The following is a 22,934-nucleotide window of genomic DNA, read 5'->3' on the forward strand; positions in this document are numbered from 1 at the left end:
GTGCAGCTGAACACGTGGTTACAGAGCTGGTGTAGGAGGGAGGGCTTCAGATATGTGGATCATTGGGATACCCTCTGGGGAAGGTGGGACCTGTACAAGAAGGACGGGTTGCATCTGAACTGTAGGGGCACCAATATCCTGGGCGGGAGGTTTGCTAGAGCTCTTTGGGAGGGTTTAAACTAGTTTGGAAGGGGGATGGGAACGGGAGCTACGGATCAGTGGATGGGGCAGCTGTTGAACAGGCAGATACAGAGTGCAGAGAGTCTGTGAGGAAGGTGAGACAGTTGACAGGGCAAAGTTGCAGCCAGTATGATGGGTTGAAGTGTGTCTATTTTAACGCAAGAAGTGTCAGGAATAAAGGTGATGAACTTAGAGCATGGATCAGTACTTGGAGCTACGATGTTGTGGCCATTACGGAGACTTGGATATCACAGGGGCAGGAATGGATGTTGGATGTTCCGGGGTTTAGATGTTTCAAAAGGAATAGGGAGGGAGGTAAAAGAGGTGGGGGAGTGGCATTGCTAATCAGGGATAGTATCACAGCTGCAGAAAGGGAGGTCGTCGAGGAGGGTTTGTCTACTGAGTCATTATGGGTGGAAGTCAGAAACAGGAAAGGAGCAGTCACTTTATTGGGAGTTTTCTATAGACCCCCCAATAGCAACAGAGACACGGAGGAACAGATCGGGAGGCAGATTTTGGAAAGGGGCAGAAGTAACAGGGTTGTTGTCATGGGTGACTTCAGCTTCCCTAATATTGATTGGAACCTCCTTAGTGCAAATAGTTTGGATGGAGCAGTTTTTGTCAGGTGTGTCCAGGAAGGTTTCCTGACTCAATATGTAGATAGGCCGACTAGAGGGGAGGCTATGTTGGATTTGGTGCTTGGCAACGAACCAGGCCAGGTGGCAGATCTTTCAGTGGGAGAGCATTTCGGTGATAGTGATCACAACGCCCTGACCTTTACTATACTCATGGAGAGGGATAGGAGCAGACAGGATGGGAAAATATTTAATTGGGGGAGGGGGAATTACAATGCTATTAGGCAGGAACTGGGGAGCTTAAATTGGGAACAGATGTTCTCAGGGAAATGCACGACAGAAATGTGGAGGTTGTTTAGGGAGCACTCACTGCGACTGCTGGATAGGTTTGTCCCGATGAGGCAAGGAAGGGATGGTAGGGTGAAGGAACCTTGGATGACAAGAGATGTGGAACAGCTAGTCAAGAGGAAGAAGGAAGCTTACTTAAGGTTGAGGAAGCAAGGATCAGACAGGGCTCTAGAGGGTTACAAGGTAGCCAGGAAGGAACTGAAGAATGGACTTAGGAGAGCTAGAAGGGGACAGGAAAAAGTCTTGGCGGGTAGGATTAAGGAAAATCCCAAGGCGTTCTACACTTATGTGAGGAACAAGAGGATGGCCAGAGTGAGGGTAGGGCCGATCAGGGATAGTGGAGGCAACTTGTGCCTGGAGTCGGAGGAGGTAGGGGAGGTCCTTAATGAATACTTTGCTTCAGTATTCACTAGTGAGAGGGACCTTGTCGTTTGTGAGGACAGCGTGAAACAGGCTGATATGCTCGAACAGGTTGATGTTAAGAAGGAGGATGTGCTGGAAATTTTGAAAGACATGAGGACAGATAAGTCCCCGGGGCCAGACGGGATATACCCAAGGTTATTACGGGAAGCGAGGGAAGAGATTGCCGTGCCTTTGGCGATGATCTTTGCATCCCCACTGTCCACTGGAGTAATACCAGATGATTGGAGGGTGGCAAATGTTATTCCCTTGTTCAAGAAAGGGAATAGGGATAACCCTGGGAATTACAGACCAGTCAGTCTTACGTCGGTGGTGGGCAAATTATTGGAGAGGATTCTGAGATACAGGATTTATGTTTATTTGGAAAAGCATAGTTTGATTAGAGACAGTCAGCATGGCTTTGTGAGGGGCAGGTCATGCCTCAAGCCTTATTGAATTCTTTGAAGATGTGACAAAACACGTTGGTGAAGGAAGAGCAGTGGATGTGGTGTATATGGATTTTAGCAAGGCGTTTGATAAGGTGTTCCTCATGGTAGGCTCATTCAGAAAGTAAGGAGGCATGGGATACAGGGAAATTTGGCTGTCTGGATACAGAATTGGCTGGCCCATAGAAGACAGAGGGTGGTAGTAGATGGAAAGTATTCAGCCTGGAGCTCGGTAACCAGTGGTGTTCCGCAGGGATCTGTTCTGGGACCTCTGCTCTTTGTGATTTTTATAAATGACTTGGATGAGGAAGTGGAAGGTTGGGTTAGCAAGTTTGCCGATGACACGAAGATTGCTGGAGTTGTGGATAGTGTGGAGGGCTGTTGTAGGTTGCAACGGGACATTGACAGGATGCAGAGCTGAGCTGAGAAGTGGCAGATGGAGTTCAACCTGGAAAAGTGTGAAGTGATTCATTTTGGAAGGTCGAATTTGAATGCAGAATACAGGCTTAAAGACAGGATTCTTGGCAGTGTGGAGGAACAGAGTGATCTTGGGGTCCACGTCCATAGATCCCTCAAAGTTGCCACCCAAGTTGATAGGGTTGTTAAGAAGGCGTATGGTGTGTTGGCTTTCATTAACAGGGGGATTGGGTTTAAGAGCTGCGAGGTTATGCTGCAGCTCTATAAAACCCTGGTTAGACCACACTTGGAATATTGTGTTCAGTTCTGGTCGCCTCATTATAGGAAGGATGTGGAAGCTTTAGAGAGGGTGCAGAGGAGATTTACCAGGATGCTGCCTGGACTGGAGGGCATGTCTTACTAAGAAAGATTGAGGGAGCTAGGGCTTTTCTCATTGGAGCGAAGAAGGATGAGAGGTGACTTGATAGAGGTGTACAAGATGATGAGAGGCATAGATAGAGTGGATAGCCAGAGACTTTTTCCCAGGGTGGAAAGGGCTATTACCAGGGGGCACAATTTTAAGGTGATTGGAGGAAGGTTTAGGGGAGATGTCAGAGGTAGGTTCTTTGCACAGAGAGTGGTGGGTGCGTGGAATGCGCTGCCAGCGGTGGTAGTAGAAGCAGATACATTAGGGACATTTAAGCGACTCTTGGATAGGTACATGGATGATAGTAGAGTGAAGGGTATGTAGGTAGATTGATCTTAGAGTAGGTTAAAGGGTCGGCACAACATCGTGGGCCGAAGGGCCTGTACTGTGCTGTACTGTTCTATGTTCTATATTCTATAACTTGCCACGGTTCCTTCGACAGCACCTTCCAAACCTGCGACCTCTCCCACCTTGAAGGACAAAGGCAGCAGATGCATGGTAACACCATCACCTGTAAGTTCCCCTCCAAGCCACACTCCATCCTGACTTGGAACTATATCACCATTCCTTCACTGTCACTGGGTCAAAATCCTGGAACTCCCTTCCTAGCAACACTGTTGGTGTACCTATACCCCAAGAACTACAGTGGTTCAAGAAAACAGCTCACCACCACCTTCTGAAGAGCAATTAGGGATGGGCAATAAATGCTGTCCTAGCCAGCGATGCCACATCCCCCGAACAAATAAAAAAAAAAATCAATGCAAATTGTTGTTGTATTGAAAATCTGCCTTGGAAGTACTGTATAATTTCACTGCATGACTCCTTACTTTTTAAAGGGCTGCAGGGAAGTGCTGTCTAACACATGTTGGGTAAGGATTTAACAGGTCTCAGTAGCAGTTTGTACTTCACTTAAGTGGTTATTCTTCACATGTGGGCCTAGCCATTGCATATCTGCAGGTTATTTTTTGTGTGGAGATACCTGAGCCAAACCTGTCCTTAACCAATATTCCCATGAAGAGTGGGAGCCCTGGCTGATTTCTTTTTGGCATGGGTGAGGGAATTTTTGAGATGATATTCTTTCACCTTTTGCAGGTATCTTGGGATGAAATAGAGAATCCATCTTGTACAATAGACATAGAAAGCCTTGAAGCGGCAGAGGATTGCTGGTCTGTTCAGAGAAAATACCATGAATTTGTGGACCTTCACAAAGAGCTTTGTAAGGTAACCAGCTTGTTGCATACAAAAGCCAAGGAGATCATTTAATTTTCAGAAAAGTTCTGTGAATGAAAATCAAGTTTAAAAAGTAGAAATTTTGTAATATTGGTAAATAAAGCTTCACAACTCTGCAGCTAGTCTAGAAATTTCAACTCATCCAGGTATTGAATGAGTTGCTTGTTGTTTTGGAGTGGAGAACCAAAGCAGTTTTCAGCTTCACTGTATCCATGTGTTACATTCTCTGATCGTTGCTCTGCTTTTTTTTATTTAATTTTTCCCCCTTCCCCCATTTTTCCCGTTTTCTCCTGAGGGCGCTGATTTCATGCATAGTTACAGGTCCATGAATACTGGTCGTCTCCTCTGATAATCAGCCCATTATGCATGTGCCAGGTCCTTGTTAGAACTATCCAATTAGTCCCACTCCCCTGCTCTTTCCCCATAGCCATATACAATTTTTTCCCCTTCATGTATTCAGTTCCCTTTTGAAAGTTGCTATTGAAGGTGAGGCCTAGTTAGTGTTTTATGTGTAATGATCCAGATGTGGGTAATTGCATTTCTCTTTAGTAAATAAAAAGTGAGTAATGGACACCAATCATCCTTGTGTTTTGCACTCGTGTGCTGGAATCCTTCAGGATAGAAGAGGGGGATCTTCAAGGAACCATTTCCTCCTGTCAGTTGCCTAGCTGTCCACCATTTTTAACTGGCCACGATCAGATTAGAGTTGCCTCCATTCCTTTCGTTTGAGGACCCAACCCAAAACAACACAAGAAAAATTGGGATAGACCTTGCTTGATATACCACTACTATATCCGGGGAAAAAACAATGTGATTTTTCTTTCTCTTTTGTGAAATACTTTGAAATGTTAAATTTAAATTGTTTATCAGTGGAAATTGTTAAATGTTTTCCTGTTGTCCTACTTGTGTGTAATGTTTGAATGGTTAAACTAGAGTGTTCTTTTTTTTAAAAAAAAAAACAGCTTCTTTAGGAATTCAGGAATCATTTGCGATCATTCTGCCCTAAATTGTGGTCTTTCTCCATAATTATAATCTTTGTGCTCATCAATGTGAAGCTTGTTCTAAGGCTCTCCATGCCAGGACAGCATCATAGTCCAGGTGAAGATAGGTGGGTGCATCCACACTACAGTTGGAAAGTGGCTTCAGTAGTTCTCTGGCTATAATGTGACTGTAACCTGAATCTGGTGTTGGGACATGATCTGTCAGTGGAGTGGGATTCCCTGGAGAATGAGGTCTCATCAGTCAGTTTGGCTCAAATTGTCCTCCAACTTCAGTGCCAGTCAACACAGTTCCAGCTTCACCCTGGCATTAAACTGATGGGGATAAACCTTTCTCTTCAGCACATGAGTGATAATTTGGTGGACCTGATTGCCCACACATGTGGAATGGAATGTGGACAGGTCCTATAATGGGCGCTAATCCTTTTGACCAGATTACCGTCTAATATAGTGAATATATAGCCCATGCAGTGCAATTGGAATCCCAATATACTAACATTGTGGTTTGACTCCAGATTCAGAAGAGCTCCCCTGTTGTGGCAGCGTAAATTTACTTACCACACCAGCTCACTCGGAATTCTTAAACTGAATCCTTGGTATTCTTGCAGCTGTCGGAGACTTTCATTTCATCTGTTTCGACTGCAGTTTGAATCCATTTTGCAGAACTGAACAGAAGATGATCTGATCCATTGTCCCACCAAATCCATTGTTCTTACTTTTCAGACATTCAGCTCTTTTGTTGAAACAAATCTCCCACCAGTCAATTGTATGTCATCTGACAAGATCAACAATGAATTCAAGGAAGACGTTAAATGTCAACTGAATGGGTTTTTAAAGGTTAGAGAACAGAATATGTTCAGCGATACTTTAATTCTGTATGACCATATCATTTAAATGAATACCTGATATGAACAGCCTGACTATAAGAATTGTTTTGGAGCACAAATGCGTTTTTTTTATATTATTCACAATTTTCCAGATTGTGTTAGATGGATCATAGTTATCATTACTATCTGAAGCTGAGCTCAGTCATATATAGCTTATTTGATGTAAAAATATATTGAAATAACTGTATGATTAATGTTAGTTGAAGTACAACAGAGTCTAATGTTGTGAGATGTTTTCACATTTTAAATCTTCAGCTGATGCCATTCACAGTCTTTTTTTGCCTCTGGCCTCAGTTAACAATGTAAAGCTGCTTTTATATTGCTGCCATTTTAATTTCGATTCCAGGAAACTGGTGTCGTGAAGTCAGTGCGTTTATCCTGGTGGTAGGCCTGTAGACCCACAACAACTGGGATAACACAACCAGATTCAGTAGTGTGAATGCTGGGCATTTACTAATGGATGGCAGTCTCCGGAATCTGAATTACAACAGTGACGATGTTTAAAAACGGCTTACATTGCTTTTACGTTTGACGCTTCTGTAGTTTTGATCATTGGCATCTGTGTGCTCACTTCTAGTGCATGCATTTCTAAATCAAGCTCCCTTATCTCAAAAGCAGGATCATTGACCTATTAATAGGTGGATTGTTCTCTCCCTGATTGCTTCCCTTTGTTGGTCCTAGCTTCTACCTGCAGGGTGTTGCTTTAAGATGCTCCTTAAAACCTAGCTCTTTGACCAAGCTTTTGATCACCTATCCTAATATTTCCCCTTATGTAGCTCAGTGTCAAAGTTTGTCTGTTTATGCTCCTGTGAAATGCCTTGAGTCATTTTACTCACTATAGGTGCTATATAAGTGCAAGTTGTTCCAGGAGTAGGCAGTCTGTCTGTCTGCTGGGTGCAGTCATTCCTGATCTGGCAATAACTGGAACTCATGAGCATTGCATATTGACAGAGTCCGAGAGTTCACTCCTCCTTAAATGGAATAACAGCTTTGAATGAAGTAGGAGCAGTCTCCCAATGACAAGTTTTCATGGAGTTAGGAAGAGCAGTGCCGAGCATCTCGGGGAGTAGAGTGGCAAAGTCCACAGAGGGGTTTGAAGCCACACACTCAATCACAGAATTGTTACAGTGCAGGAGGAGGCCATTCGGCCCATCCATCCACACTGGCTCTCTGAAAGAGCAACTCCCTCAGTTCCATTCCCCTGCCTTCTCACCGTAACCCTGCACATTCTTCCTTTTCATACAACTGTCTAATTCCCTTTTGAATTCTTCAGTTGAACCTGCCGCCACCACATTCTCAGGCAGTGCATTCCAGACCTTAACCACTCGCTGCGTGAAAATGTTTTTCCTCAGGTCACTTTTGCTTCTTTACCAAATACTTTAAATCTGTGCCCTCTCGTTCTCAATCCTTTCACAAGTGGGAACAGTTTCTCTCTATCTACTCTGTCCAGACCCCTCATGATTTTGAATATCAAATCACCTCTCAGCCTTCTCTTCTCCATGGAAAACAGTCCTAACTTCTCCAATCTATCTTCATAACTGAAATTCCTCATCCCTGGAACCATTCTCGTGAATCTTTTCTGCACTCTCTCCAATGTCCTCACATCTTTCCTAAAGTGCGGCGCACAGAATTGGACGTAGTACTCCTGTTGAGGCCGAACTAGTGTCTTATATAAGTGCAACATAATTTCCTTGCTCTTATACACTATACTCCTATTAATAAAGTCCAGGATACTGTATGCTTTACTAACCTCTCTCTCTGCCTGTCCTGCCACCTTCATTGACTTGTGCACATATGCACCCAAATTCCTCTGCTCCTGCACCCCCTTTAGAATTGTACCGTTTATTTTATATTGTCTCTCCATGTTCTTCCTACCAAAATGAATCCCTTCACATTTCTCTGCATTGAACCTCATCTGCCACCTGTCTGCCCATTCCACCAACTTGTCTATGCCATCTATGAACTATCACAGTTCACAATGCTTCCAAGTTTCGTATCATCTGCAAACTTGAAATTGTGTCCTGTACACCAAGGTGTAGGTCATTAATATAGATCAGGAAAAGCAAGGATTCCAACACTGATCCCTGGGGAACTCCACTACAAACCTTCCTCCAGCCCAAAAAACATTCATTAAGCGTTACTCTTTGTTTCCTGTCACTCAGCCAATTCCGTATCCATGTTGCTACTGTCCCTTTTATTCCATGAGCTACAAGTTTGCTCACAAGTCTGTTATGTGGCATTGTATCAAATGCCTTTTGAAAGTCCATGTACACCACATCAACAGCATTGCCCTCATCAACCCTCTCAATTACCTCCTCAAAAAAACTCCAGCAAGTTAGTTAAACATGACTTTCCCTTAAGAAATCCATGCTGGCTTTCCTTAATTAACTTGTGTTTGTCCACGTGACTGTTGATTTTGTCCCGAATTATTTTTTCTGTAAGTTTCCCACCACCGAAGTTAAACTGACTGTCCTGTAGTTGCTGGGCTTATCTTTTGTGTAATCCTCTGGGTTGGAACTGGACTATGTGGTACAGTTGCCTTATGGCAGCCCAGTAACAGAACTTCTCTTTTTCCTTTTCCTCCTTTGCACATGAATGTTGCCCTTTAGGAACAAGTCAGTTGCAGTATTGTGATCTGCTTCTACATGGCCACTTAAGTTCTACAGTGTGGAAGGCAATCCGTCTTAAGAACCCTCCTACAAATTAAAAAAAAATCTTAAAGTATATGATTAAAACCTGGTGCTTTTTCTGTTGCAGAAGCTGGTGTCTGAAGAGTCTATTTTGTGTAATGAGAGTATACTTAACTTCTTCTCAGCCAATGATCAATTTCGAGACTACTGGGGGCTGTTAACATCTCTGTTCACCGAGGAAGATGAGGTAAGACCATATTTGTTTCAGTTTATGGTCCGAGCCATGTTTTACTATGCAAACAAGCAAAAGATTTTAAAAAACAACTGCAGCTGTAGTTCTTTTTTGTGTGCCGTGAAAATCTATAGACCCGACTTTGTTTATCATCGTCACTGTTACGATCAATGTTTTTTTGCGTGCGAAAACAAAACAGGGCAGTAAGGATACCAATATACCTAGGGAAAGCTTCTATCCCACTCACTGCATTGATAACAGTCTGGCCAAAATTGCAGATAAAGTTGTTTAGCTTACAGCCAGTGTGTTTTCCCTTTTTGTGAGCCTCAACCTTTTCCCGCACTGTTTGACATGGCTGTCCATGCCATCCTCCCCCATTATCTCACCATTGTTGCCTGGCTCTGTGGCAATTCCCTTGTGCTGTGCTATCAATAAAAAGTACTTTATGTTTTAAATTAGTATCAATATAATACCAGCATATCACTGAAGTCTCATGCACTTGCAAGGTAATTACAAGTGAAGAAGGTCATTTGATCCATCTTCATTCATTCATTGAGAAAGACCCTCTAGTCCACTCATTGCAGCATTCAGGTGAATCTTTAATTATCTCAAGTATTTGCCTCTATCACTGTATCCAGAGATCTGTTGTATCTATTGATCGCTTGATTTAAAAAATTTGCATCCTTGTTTTTAAACACTTCCTCCAGCCCTACAACACTCCCCCAAAATCTCCAATTCTGGCCTCTTGGGCATCCCCAATTTCAATCACTCCAAAGTTTGTGGCGGTGCCTTCAGCTGCCGAGTATCTAAGCTCTGGAATTCCCTCCCTAAACTTCGTTTCCACTATGTCATCCTTTACGACATTCCTTAAAGCCTATCTGTGATCAAGCTTTTGATCACCTGTCCTAATATTTCCTTATGCGACATGGAGACAAATTCTGTTTGGCGCTCCTGTGAAGCATTTTGGGATGTTTCACGAAATTGAAGCTATATAAATGAAAGTTGCTTTTGTTGTTGTATGAAGTAAAGCTCCCTGATATTAATCCTAAATTGCTCTTTTACTAGTTTGAAATATTCTACTCCCACAATTATATTAAGTTTCCAGATTAAGTTCTTTTTTAAAAATTCATTCATGGGATGTGGGTGTCGCTGGCCAGGCCAGCATTTATTGCCCATCCCTAATTGCCCTTGAGAAGGTGGCAGTGAGCTGCCAACTGAGTGGCTTGCTAGGCCATTTCAGAGGGTGAGTAAGAGTCAACCACATTGCTGTGGATCTGGAGTCACATGTAGGCCAGCCAGGTAAGGACAGCAGATTTCCTTCCCTAAAGGACATTAGTGAACCAGATGGGCTTTTACAACAATCGACAATGGTTTCATGGCCATCATTAGACTAGCTTTTTAATTCCAGATTTATTAATTGAATTAAAATTCCACCTTCTGTTGTAGTGGGATTTGAACCCATGTCCCCAGAGCAATACCCTGGGTCTCTGGGTTACTAGTCCAGTGACAATACCACTACGCCACCGCCTACCATTGACTATCTTTTTTTTATAGTCAGAGTTATCTGATCATATCTTGGATGCCTTCTAATAAAAATAAAGAGCTTGTTTTTCCAGTCATTCTATATAACAAAGACCTTTGACATTGGCATCCTGCCTTTTGGCTTTTCTCTGCACTGATTCCAGTGCTAGAATACTTTCTATATGTCTCAGTGACCAGAATTGACTCCATTCAGCTTAATCATTTACCCAAATGCAAAACAATATGGCAACTTCAGCATATAAAAGTGCCCCAAAATGGGGTCTGGTAGCACTTATGTTAATGGGCTAGTAATCTAGAGGGTGGGACTAATGATCCAGTAACATGAGTTAAGTCCCACCACAGCAGCTGGGGAATTTAAATTCAATTAATTAAATAAAACTAGAATTAAAAAGCCAGTATCACTGATGAAACTACCAGATTGTTGTAAAATCCCATCTGGTTCACTAATGTCCTTTTTAGGGAAGTAAATCTGGTATTAATCCTAAATTGCTCTTTTACTAGTTTGAAATATCCTACTCCCACAATTATATTAAGTTTCCAGATTAAGTTCTTCCATACCATTGACTATCTTTTTATAGTCAAGAGTTATCTGCTCATATCTTGGATGCCTTCTAGTAAAAATGAAGCTCATAAAAATGGGTTCACACTACCCATGTGTTTAAATGTAGCTCACTGTTCGTGAGATCAGCACATGATGGGTTAAAACAGCTTTCAGTTCTGTTGAACAGGGATGCTTTGTAAAAGGATGAGAAGATGAAAAAAATGGGAAAGTCACTCATCCATGTCTTAAGGGTTTGGGGCACTGTTTATAGTAGTAAAATCATTAAAGTGCTTGGAATAGAATCATTTAAGAGATTGAAAAACATGAGTGTATCTTATTGGCTGTGTGTTATCTGAAGTCTGCATTGTGTGTCTTTTAATGTATTGTAGTTTAGTGTTAGTATGTAGAGATCAAGTAGAATTGCTATAAGTGTTTAGAGCAAATCACTGTTTGCTGTAGTCATGCTGGAAGTTTGGTGTCTGAGTTCTTGCAGTGAATTGTGAACTCAGTAATAAAAAATCATATAAATAGAATTGTGTTGTACGATTTGACTGAGTACTCATGTTGGATTGTGTAACATGAGCTCGTTAAAGCCAAAGATCTGATTCTGCAGTTGTTACTTTAAACAAAGCCATTAGTTGTAACAAAAGGAAATAGAGCAGGAACCAGTCCAACACTTAGCAGTTCTGGCCTATATGTGACTCCAGACGCACAGCAATGTGTTTGAATCTTAATTGCCCTCTAAATGGCCTAGTAAGCCACTCAGTTGTATTCGAGAAGGTGGCTCAACACCACCTTCTCAAGGGTAATGAATGCTGGCCTTGCCAATGACACCCACATCCTGTGAACAGATTATAAAAAGTCAGACAAAAAAGGACACCGAGCCAAAAAAGATTTTAGGAAGCATCTCCAGAAGCTTTGGCAAAGAGTTGGGTCATGGAGAAGGTCATAAAGGAGGGGAGGGAAATGAAGAGGTGGAGGGATTTTGGTAGGGAATTCTAGAGCATGAGGGCCTAGCTGATTGAAGGTACAGCTGCTAATGTTGCGGGAATGCAGAAGAGATCAAAATCAAAGGATCGGAGAGTTTTGGGGATTGGAGAAGGTCATTTTAATATAGTAAAGCAGGTCAGAGACTGGGAATTCTGTGGCAAGTAACACACCTCCTGTCTGCTCAATGCCTGTCCACTATCTACAAGGCACAAGTCAGCAGTGTGATAGAATACTCCCCACTTGCCTGGATGGATGCAGCTCAACAACACTCAAGAAGCTCAACACCATCCAAGACAAAGCAGCCTGCTTGATTGGCACCCCATCTACCACCTTTAACATTCACTCCCTTCATCACCGAAGCACAGTGGCAGCAGTATGTACCATCCACAAGGTGCACTGCAGCAACTCACTGAGGCTCCTTCAACAGCACCTCCCAAACCCGCGACCTCTACCACCTAGAAGGACAAGGGCCACAGATGCATGGGAACACCACCAGCTACAAGTTCCCCTCGAAGCCACACACCATCCTGAATATCGCTGTTCCTTCGTTGTCGCTGGGTCAAAATCCTGGAACTCCCTTCCTAACAGCATTGTGGATGTACCTACAACTCGAGGACTGTAACAGTTCAAGAAGGCAGTTATCTACCACCTTCTCGAGGGCAATTAGGGATGGGCAATAAATGTTGACCTTGCCAGCAACGCCCACATCCCATGAATGAATTTTTTTAAAATCCCAAGGCGCTTCACTTGACATTATCAGATAAAATTTGGCAATGAGCCACATAAGGAGATATTAGGGCAGGGGACCAATAGCTTGGTCAAGGAGGTAGATTTTACAGATTTCCTTAAACAAAGAGAGATTTGGAGAAGTGGAGAGGTTTAATGAGGGAATTCCAGAGTTCGGGGCTTAAGCAGCTGAAGGCACTGCCACCTGTGTTGGAGTGATGAATATTAGGGTGATGCAAGAGGCCAGAATCAGAGGAAAGCAGAGATCTTAGGTGGGTTGTAGGACTGGAGCAAGATAGATAGATAGATAAAATCAAAGTAAAGCCTTTGATGCTGCAGCGCTAGATAGATCTGCTTAATTTACTATTCAAGATTTCTGTAAAAGGAAATGTAAAACCTTCATTGTTCGTGATAATTTCAGATTTTTCACATACTGTATGTGTCATAGGAAACTGATGCAGACAGTGGTACTTCAGAAGGCCCATGTGACACGGTTGTAGGAGAAGTTGAACCTATGGAAATAAATCCAGAAAACAGGGAGACCCAGATCCGGGGCTGTGCAGAATCGCGACCTTCTGAAATATTTTGTGAAAGCTCAGAGTCAGATTTCAGCTTCAGATCTATGTCAGCCATATCTGAAACTAAAGATACAGATGCAGCTGGATTTGGCCGTAGGAAGAGGAAAAAGTGGGCTTTACATAAGATTGAAAGACCTGCAGAACAGCCAGAATGCATCATAAACCAACTTCATGAACTCTTGGAAGAATTATTTTGTACAGGTGAGCTCTTCTTTTTTTTTTCTTTTGTAGCAGAATTGCGCTAATTTTCTAAATAAGACAACTGTTGTCACAATTCAGGGTTTTCTGGGTTTTTTAAATGCCTCTTTTGATGAGCTTCTTAAATAAGGTCTCTGAAGACACATTTTATGTCTTTCTGCAGTTTCTCTAAAATTCAATAGAACTGAATTAACTGAAGACACTGTGGTAATTACATCTGTCTCCGGGAACTCCTTGTACTCTTTTACTCAGTAAGCCAGTTTCTTTTGAAGAAACCTATTTTTTTTTTCTCAATCAATATTATTACTCAGGATGATTGGAAGGGAGGAGACAGCTCCTCTGGCTTTCAGATGTCAATGGTCAGTTGTGGCTCAATGGGTTCCACACTCACCTTTGAGTTAGTAAGTCTGGATTCAAGTCCCACAACAGAAACTTGAACACAAAATCTAGGCTGATGCTTCATTGCAGTAATGCTACGCTGTCAGAGGTGTGGGCTTTTGGTTGAAATGTTAAAGTGAAAGCCCCATCTGCCCTCTTAGGTGCATATAAAAAGAATCCCACAGCACTATATCAAAGAAGAGCAAGGGCAGTCCTGGCCAATATTTAATCCCTCAATCAGCATCAAAAATGGATTCTGTGATCATTATCACATTGCTGCTTGTGGGACCTTGCTGTGCAAAATTGTCTGCCATGTTTTCCTACATTACAACAGTGACTACACTTCGAAAGCTCAAATTGGCTGTAAAGTGCTTTGGAAAATCCTGAGGTCATTAGAGGCGCTGTATAAATTTAATTTATCAGGCTAAAGGTAAATCCCATTAGAAATTTATGTCAGGCTTGCACCTTCCTTTAAGGTCTGTAGCAGTCACAGCCAATTAGCTCATTTCCAACCCACTCTGATTTTTATTTCTGTTCCACCCACAACGGTTCAATGAAAGAACAAAGGTAAACATCAGATAAGGATAGCAATTTAAAAAATACTAGTGCTAAAATTCATATGGAAAAATGTAACACACATTTTAAGATATGGTGTAAGATGGAGCCTGTATCTGTCACAATGGATATCACTGTTACATATTAAGTTTTTAAGTAGGAGAGCTGACCTTTGGATTGACTAAAAATACCGCACTGTTACAGGAATAATATGGTACCTTTTTACTGTTTGGATATTTGGCAATCCATGTGCAATACGAGCAGAAGTTTGTATAGTGAGTTAAAAGGTAGCACTCGTGTGCTTTCAGTATTAAGTCTATAGTCTGGATGACGGTAATATGATGACGTGTAAACCTCTTGGGCCAGTTGGCTGCTGTATCAAAATTAAGTCCTCCTCTGGTGCTCAGGTCCCAGCGTCTGGGTTGTGTCTGCAGAGAGTCACCTCCAGGCTGTGTTCTCCACCTGATAATGTCAGCGGTTGTCTTTCTGTAACATCCAACTAATGCCTTACATATGCTAATGTTCCACTATTAAACTGATTTAGAATATGCATTAACTTGGATTTCCCTGACTATAGAAATGAAGTATTTTTAATTATTGTATAATTATTAAGTTTAGAATACAATACATTGTTTAAACAAGGACTGGACTACTACCTTAACCACATACTTTTACAATTCACCTTAACATTTGAATATACTCAAAACATTATTCACATGTCTAATACACGCCCCAATCATTTATAAATTGGAACAGAACAACCTCCCAATTAAATCCCTCAATTGATGAGGATTAAATCCTGACTTTATGGAGCCTAACCAATCAAATACATTCAATAAAGTTAGCGTTTCATTTAGACCTGTAGAACCTGTCAATTTTATTTATCTGACTAATTCTATCTATGCAGTTTCTACATGTCTGTATTTAATTAAAATTTAACAGAGTGTATCTTGTTGAGAGAGCTTTTCCCTAAGATTTGGATGGTCCTGCTCATTAGGGACCCAGTGAGCATGTGCAAAGATAGGGTTCTTGCTTTCTTCGTTGTTGACCACTCTGTCATTGACTACTTTGTACTGTTGGTATCGTCTTCCGTCAGGTGAGACATTAAACTGAGGCTCCATGTGCCCTCTCAGGTGAATGCAAAAGATTCCATGGCACCATTAGAGGAAGAGTAGGGGAGTTCTCCCTGGTGTGCTGGCCAATATTTAATCCCTTAACTAACATCACTAAAACAGATGATCTGATCATTATCTAATTGCTGTTTTTAGGAGCTTTCTGTATACAAATTGGCTTCCGCGTTTTCAACGTTACAACAGTGACTACACATCAAAGGTAGTTCATTGGCTGTAAGTAACTTTGGAATGTCCTGAGATCGAGAAAGGCACTATATAAATGCAGTTAATAACAGCTATGTAGAGAACAACCTGGAGAAGTTTTAACAAAGGAGCTAATGCCAGGGAATCATATTAGCACAACTATAATAAAAGCAAAATACTGCGGATGCTGGATATTTTAAATAAAAACAAGAAATGCAGGAAATACTCGGCAGGTCTGGCAGCACCTGTGGAGAGAGAAGCAGAGTTAACGTTTCAGGTCAGTGATCCTTCTTCAGAACTGGCAAATATTAGAAATGTAAAAGGTTATAAGCAAGTAAAGTGGAGTGGGGCAAGAGATAACAAAGGAGAAGGTGTAGATAGGACAAGGTCACAGAATAGCTGACCAGAAAGTCATGGAGCAAAGGCAAACAATATGTTAATGGTGTGTTGAAAGACAAAGCATTAGTACAGATAGGGTGTTAACGGACTGAAAATTGAACAGCCGCAAGTACAAACAAGAAAAAAAAACCATGGTTAAGCAAACTGAACAAACTGATTAGGCACACTACAGCTTGCCGGACTGAACATTGAGTTCAATAATTTCAGAGCATGATGGGGCCCCCCCATTTTACTTTTATTTTTAGTAAATGTTTTTCTTTTTTGTGTGTTTATTTTATTTTATTTCATCTTAGTTTGTTCAGTTTGCTTAACCATGGTTTTTTTTCATGTTTGTACTTGCAGCTGTTCAATTTTCAGTCCGTTAACACCCTATCTGTACTAATGCTTTGTCTTTCAACACACCATTAACATATTGTTTGCCTTTGCTCCACAACCTTCTGGTCAGCTATTCTGTGACCTTGTCCTATCTACACCTTCTCCTTTGTTATCTCTTGCCCCACTCCACTTTACTTGCTTATAACCTTTTACATTTCTAATATTTGCCAGTTCTGAAGAAGGGTCACTGACCTGAAACGTTAACTTTGCTTCTGTCTCCACAGGTCCTGCCAGACCTGCTGAGTATTTCCAGCATTTCTTGTTTTTATTTCATATTAGCACAAGTGCCCAACTTTAAAAACTTGTGTATGACCCCATGAATCTTGAGCTAATAACTGGGCCCTATACTTGAAAAACTATTTTTAATGTTTGATTGTAATGGTAAAACTAGCTCTACAACTAGGATGAGGAATCAAAGAATAGCTGTGTTTACATTGTAACATCTCAGTGTTGCAGGTCCTATGCTGAGAGAAAGAAACACGTCCTGCAGTTTGCTCATTGTATGTCTCTGCAACAAAATCTGAGACGAGAACTAGGCAAGTGGCCTTCTTTTCTCTCCCAAAGACAGTGTCTGGAGCTGGAGTGGTTTTTTTTCTCCAAAAATATACTTTATTCATAAAATTTTTCAAAAATACATTAAAAAAACAAGTCAGAACAGTTCAAATTTCACATTCCGGAAAGTACAATAGAGGTCAGATTTCTTCAATATGGAAAAATATGAAGTGCCTCACAATTTTTGCCATTCCATTTTAAATGCAATGTACATTGGCATGACCTGGTGCATACAACCCGAGGGGTTTTACACAGGTTCCAGCCGCTCGGTTCATTATGGTTGGAGGACCTTACACAGTGGCCTTTCCCTATTGAGCCTTTATGGTGGCTGCCCCAAGCTTTAGTGCGTCCCTCAGCAGGTAGTCCTGGACCTTGGAATGTACCAGTCTGCAACACTCAGTCGTGGACAACTCTTTGCACTGGAACGCCAGCAGGTTCCGGGCAGACCAAAGAGCATCTTTCACCGAGTTGATGGACCTCCAGCAGCAGTTGATGTTTATCTGTGTACGTCTCTGGGAACAGACCATAGAGCACTGACTCCAGTGTTACCAAGCTGCTCGGGATGAACCTCGACAAAAACCACTGGTATTCAGGCAGCAGTGACCCTCCTGTATCAAGATGCTGTTCTGCGCATGAGTGGAGATAGTGTGTGTTGACTGTCTTCACAACTGTTAGGGGCTTTATAGCCACACCTGATCCTGCCCTTGTCTGATGCCCACACATGCATTTTCCAGTGGAGATTAATAGTGATCTGGAATTCTCATTTGATCCTTACCAAGGTGTCTTTTCTTAGAGAATTATTCCAGGATAAGGCCCTACCTTGGAGTATCCCAGAATGCCACATTTAGTTGACTGCCATTTTAATCAGCTCTTCTTTACATGTAAATTGCATGTTTATTTATTTAGAGATACAGCACTGAAACAGGCCCTTCGGCCCACTGAGTCTGTGCCGACCAACAACCGCCCACTTATACTAATCCTACATTAACTCCATATTCTCTACCACATCCTCACCATTCTCCAATCACCTACCTACACTAGGGGCAATTTACAATGGCCAATTTACCTATCAACCTGCAAGTTTTTGGCTGTGGGAGGAAACCGGAGCACCCGGCAGAAACCGACACAGACACAGGGAGAACTTGCAAACTCTGCACAGGCAGTACCCAGAACTGAACCCGGTTCGCTGGAGCTGTGAGGCTGCGGTGCTACCCACTGCACCACTGTGCTGCCCTTAATATGTGTTTCTCACATTAAGATTAAAGCAACTGTATCTATGGAGGGCAAACTCTACAGTTTTGTCAATTTGCAATAGTTGGTTTTATCTAGTTAAAGGTATACAAACACATTCTCTTCTCTGTAATGGTCTCACTAGGCTCCTGTAGCTTTGGCTGTGGATGGCTGTTCTCACTCAAGCCCCCTTTGGTGCTATTGTTCAGATAGACAATGTCAGCCACTGATGGCTACTCTTTCTCTGTGGGCCACTCCCACCAACAGCATCTTTTAGATGAAATTGGGAAGTTGACAGTGCAGTTAAACTTAACTGTTACATTTCAGATAGCCAGGTGGTGAAAGATAGAACTGGTGCCTAGACTTTACACACTTATAAGTTTTTATTTACAAAGCCACACAGTATACGTGTGCACCACCAAACCTAACGACCACTGTTTCAGTCTGCTCCTACTTATAGGAGCACAAGTGAATCCCAGTTAATGCCCACTCTCTGAATACAATTAAACACTCAATTAATATACAATTAACATCTTCGATCATGTTGCATTTTGATGCTCTGCTATGGCATGTTTTACATTACATATTGGGGATCCACATGAACCTCCTCCCACCCTACTTCATCTAACCCTAGCAGAAAATCCTGTAATAAAAACAAGTAATGCTGGAAATAATCAGCAGGTCTGGCAGCATCTGTGGAGAGAGAAGCAGAGTTAACGTTACAGGTCAGTGACCCTTCATCAGAACTGGCAGAGGCCAGAAATGTAATAGGTTTTAAGCAAATAGAAACATAGGAAGATAGGAACAGGTGTGGGGGAGTGACTAATTTGATAGCTTTTTCAAAGAGCTAGCACCACTCACTGGGCCAAATGGCCTCCTTCTGTGTTATACAATTCTATAAATAACTGTACTTAATACATCAGCCTATTTGTGATGTTGCATGAAGTTAATCCTCAGTCATTTAGTGATAAGTGTATCTTTTTGTTGCAGAGTGCTTCAGTTCCAACAAAATATATCTACAACTAGCAAAATGTATCCTGCCATTCATAAAGACGTAAGTAGTTTACAATTAATGTATTGAAAAGTTGACCAACAGAATATTCTAAATAATACTGATTCAAACAAAATATCTCAATGCAGACGCCTAGGACTGGATATTCGATCGCCTGTGGGGATGAGGTTGGGTGTGGGGGTGCAAAGAAAGTAGCGCACTTGGATGGCATGTCAGTCTTATGTTTCCGTGACACACTGGGATTTTTAAAGGGAGGGCCAGGTGCCAAAGGGAGCTAACAACCAGCATACCTCCAATTAACTTGCTGTAAAGTCATAGAATTTTACAGCACAGAAACGGGCCCTTTGGCGCATCGTGTCTGTGCCGGCCATCAAGCACCTATCTATTCTAATCCCATTTTCAGCACTTGGCCCATAGCCTTGTATGCTATGGCGTTTCAAGTGCTCATCTAAATACTTCTTAAATGTTGTGAGGTTCCTGCCTCTACCACCCCTTCAGATTCCAACCACCCTCTGGATGAAAAAGATTTTCCTCACATCTCCTCTAAACCTCCTGCTCCTTACCTTAAATCTATGGTTGGTACCTGGGATCCTGATGTTGTGGCCATTTCAGAGACATGGGTAGAGCAGGGGCAGGAATGGATGTTGCAGGTTCCGGGATTTAGATGTTTCAGTAAGAACAGAGAAGAGGGTAAAAGAGGGGGGGGTGTGGCATTGTTAATCAAGGAAAGTATTACAGCGGCAGAAAGGACGTTTGAGGACTCGTCTACTGAGGTAGTATGGGCCGAGGTTAGAAACAGGAGAGGAGAGGTCACCCTGTTGGGAGTTTTCTATAGACCTCCGAATAGTTCCAGAGATGTAGAGGAAAGGATAGCGAAGATGATTCTCGACAGGAGCGAGAGTAACAGGGTAGTGGTTATGGGGGACTTTAACTTTCCAAATATTGACTGGAAATACTATAGTTCGAGTACTTTAGATGGGTCTGTTTTTGTCCAGTGTGTGCAGGAGGGTTTTCTGACACAGTATGTGGACAGGCCAACCAGGGGCGAGGCCACATTGGATTTGGTACTGGGTAATGAACCCGGCCAGGTGTTCGATTTAGATGTAGGTGAGCACTTTGGCGATAGTGATCACAATTCGGTTAGGTTTACCTTAGCGATGGGCAGGGACAGGTATATACCGCAGGGCAAGAATTATAGCTGGGGGAAAGGAAATTATGACGCGATTAGGCAAGATTTAGGATGTGTAGGATGGGGAAGGAAACTGCAGGGGATGGGAACAATCGAAATGTGGAGCTTATTCAAGGAGCAGCTAATGCGTGTCCTTGATAAGTATGTACCTGTCAGGCAGGGAGGAAGTTGTCGAGCGAGGGAGCCGTGGTTTACTCAAGAAGTTGAAGCGCTTGTCAAGAGGAAGAGGGCGGCTTATGTTAGGATGAGACGTGAAGGCTCAGTTAGGGCGCTTGAGAGTTACAAGCTAGCCAGGAAGGATCTAAAGGGAGGGCTAAGAAGAGCAAGGAGAGGACACGAGAAGTCATTGGCGGATAGGATCAAAGAAAACCCTAAGGCTTTCTATAGGTATATCAGGAATAAAAGAATGATAAGAGTTAGAACAGGGCCAATCAAGGATAGTAGTGGGAAGTTGTGTGCGGAATCAGAGGAGATAGGGGAAGCGTTAAATGAATATTTTTCGTCAGTATTTACAGTAGAAAAAGAAAATGTTGCCGAGGAGATTACTGAGATACAGCCTACTAGGCTAGATGGGATTGAGATTCACAAGGAGGAGGTGTTAGCAATTTTGGAAAGAGTGAAAATAGATAAGTCCCCTGGGCCAGATGGGATTTATCCTAGGATTCTCTGGGAAGCCAGGGAGGAGATTGCAGAGCCGTTGTTGTTGATCTTTATGTCGTCATTGTCGACAGGAGTAGTGCCGGAGGACTGGAGGATAGCAAATGTTGTCCCCTTGTTCAAGAAGGGGAGTAGAGACAGCCCTGGTAATTATAGACCTGTGAGCCTTACTTCGGTTGTGGGTAAAATGTTGGAAAAGGTTATAAGAGACAGGATTTATAATCATCTTGAAAAGAATAAGTTCATTTGCGATAGTCAGCACGGTTTTGTGAAAGGTAGGTCGTGCCTCACAAACCTTATTGAGTTTTTCGAGAAGGTGACCAAACAGGTGGATGAGGGTAAAGCCGTGGATGTGGTGTATATGGATTTCAGTAAGGTGTTTGATAAGGTTCCCCACGGTAGGCTATTGCAGAAAATACGGAAGTATGGGGTTGAAGGTGATTTAGAGCTTTGGATCAGAAATTGGCTAGCTGAAAGAAGACAGAGGGTGGTGGTTGATGGCAAATGTTCATCCTGGAGTTTAGTTACTAGTGGTGTACCGCAAGGTTCTGTTTTGGGGCCACTGCTGTTTGTCATTTTTATAAACGACCTGGATGAGGGTGTAGAAGGGTGGGTTAGTAAATTTGCGGATGACACGAAGGTCGGTGGAGTTGTGGATAGTGTCGAAGGGTGTTGTAGGGTACAGAGGGACATAGATAGGCTGCAGAGCTGGGCTGAGAGATGGCAAATGGAGTTTAATGCGGAGAAGTGTGAGGTGATTCACTTTGGAAGGAGTAACAGCTATGCAGAGTACTGGGCTAATGGGAAGATTCTTGGTAGTGTAGATGAGCAGAGAGATCTTGGTATCCAGGTACATAAATCCCTGAAAGTTGCTACCCAGGTTAATAGGGCTGTTAAGAAGGCATATGGTGTGTTAGCTTTTATTAGTAGGGGGATCGAGTTTCGGAGCCACGAGGTCATGATGCAGCTGTACAAAACTCTGGTGAGGCCGCACCTTGAGTATTGCGTGCAGTTCTGGTCACCACATTATAGGAAGGATGTGGAAGCTTTGGAAAGGGTGCAGAGGAGATTTACTAGGATGTTGCCTGGTATGGAAGGAAGGTCTTACGAGGAAAGGCTGAGGGACTTGGGGTTGTTTTCGTTAGAGAGAAGGAGGAGGAGAGGTGACTTAATAGAGACATACAAGATAATCAGACGGTTAGATAGGGTGGATAGTGAGAGTCTTTTTCCTCGGATGAGGATGGCAAACACGAGGGGACATAGCTTTAAGTTGAGGGGTGAAAGATATAGGACAGATATCAGAGGTAGTTTCTTTACGCAGAGAGTAGTAGGGGCGTGGAACGCCCTGCCTGCAACAGTAGTAGACTCGCCAACTTTAAGGGCATTTAAGTGGTCATTGGATAGACATATGGATGTAAATGGAATAGTGTAGGTCAGATGATCGGCGCAACATCGAGGGCCGAAGGGCCTGTACTGCGCTGTAATATTCTAATTCTAATATACCCCCTGGTTATTGACACCTCTGCTAAGGGAAAAAGTTTCTTTGTTTCTAATCTATCAATGCCCCTCATAATTTTGTATACCTCAATCAGGTCCCCCCTCAGCCTTCTCTACTCTAAGGAAAACAACCCTAGCCTATCCAGTCTCTCTTCATAGCTGAAATGCTCCAGTCCAGGCAACATTCTGGTGAATAAAAGCAAAATACTGCAGATGCTGGAAATCTGAAATAAAAACAAGAAATGCTGGAAATACTCAGCATGTCTGGCAGCATCAGTGGCCCTTCTTCAGAACATTCTGGTGAATCTCCTCTGTACCCTTTCCAGTGCAATCACATCCTTCCTATAGTGTGGTGACCAGAACTGTGCACAGTACTTCAGCTGTGGCCTAACTAGTGGCCACATCTCCATCATAACCTCCCTGCTCTTACATTCTATGCCTCGGCTAATAA

At 42.5% G+C, this 22,934-nt stretch overlaps 1 protein-coding gene across 2 annotated transcripts in view; it reads left to right on the top strand.

The window, feature by feature from the left end:
* Positions 1–22,934, top strand: part of si:rp71-46j2.7 (uncharacterized) — an 82,927-nt gene that overhangs the window by 39,045 nt on the left and 20,948 nt on the right. For both annotated transcript variants that reach the window (XM_068047181.1, XM_068047182.1), the window contains exons 9-13: positions 3,864–3,992; positions 5,723–5,836; positions 8,644–8,763; positions 12,996–13,326; positions 19,119–19,182. In XM_068047181.1, coding sequence (XP_067903282.1) covers positions 3,864–3,992; positions 5,723–5,836; positions 8,644–8,763; positions 12,996–13,326; positions 19,119–19,182 — 758 coding nt within the window. The remainder of the gene's footprint in view (positions 1–3,863; positions 3,993–5,722; positions 5,837–8,643; positions 8,764–12,995; positions 13,327–19,118; positions 19,183–22,934) is intronic.

The sequence above is a fragment of the Heterodontus francisci genome, chromosome 15 (assembly GCF_036365525.1).
Source record: "Heterodontus francisci isolate sHetFra1 chromosome 15, sHetFra1.hap1, whole genome shotgun sequence".
Classification (NCBI taxonomy): Eukaryota; Metazoa; Chordata; class Chondrichthyes; order Heterodontiformes; family Heterodontidae; genus Heterodontus; species Heterodontus francisci.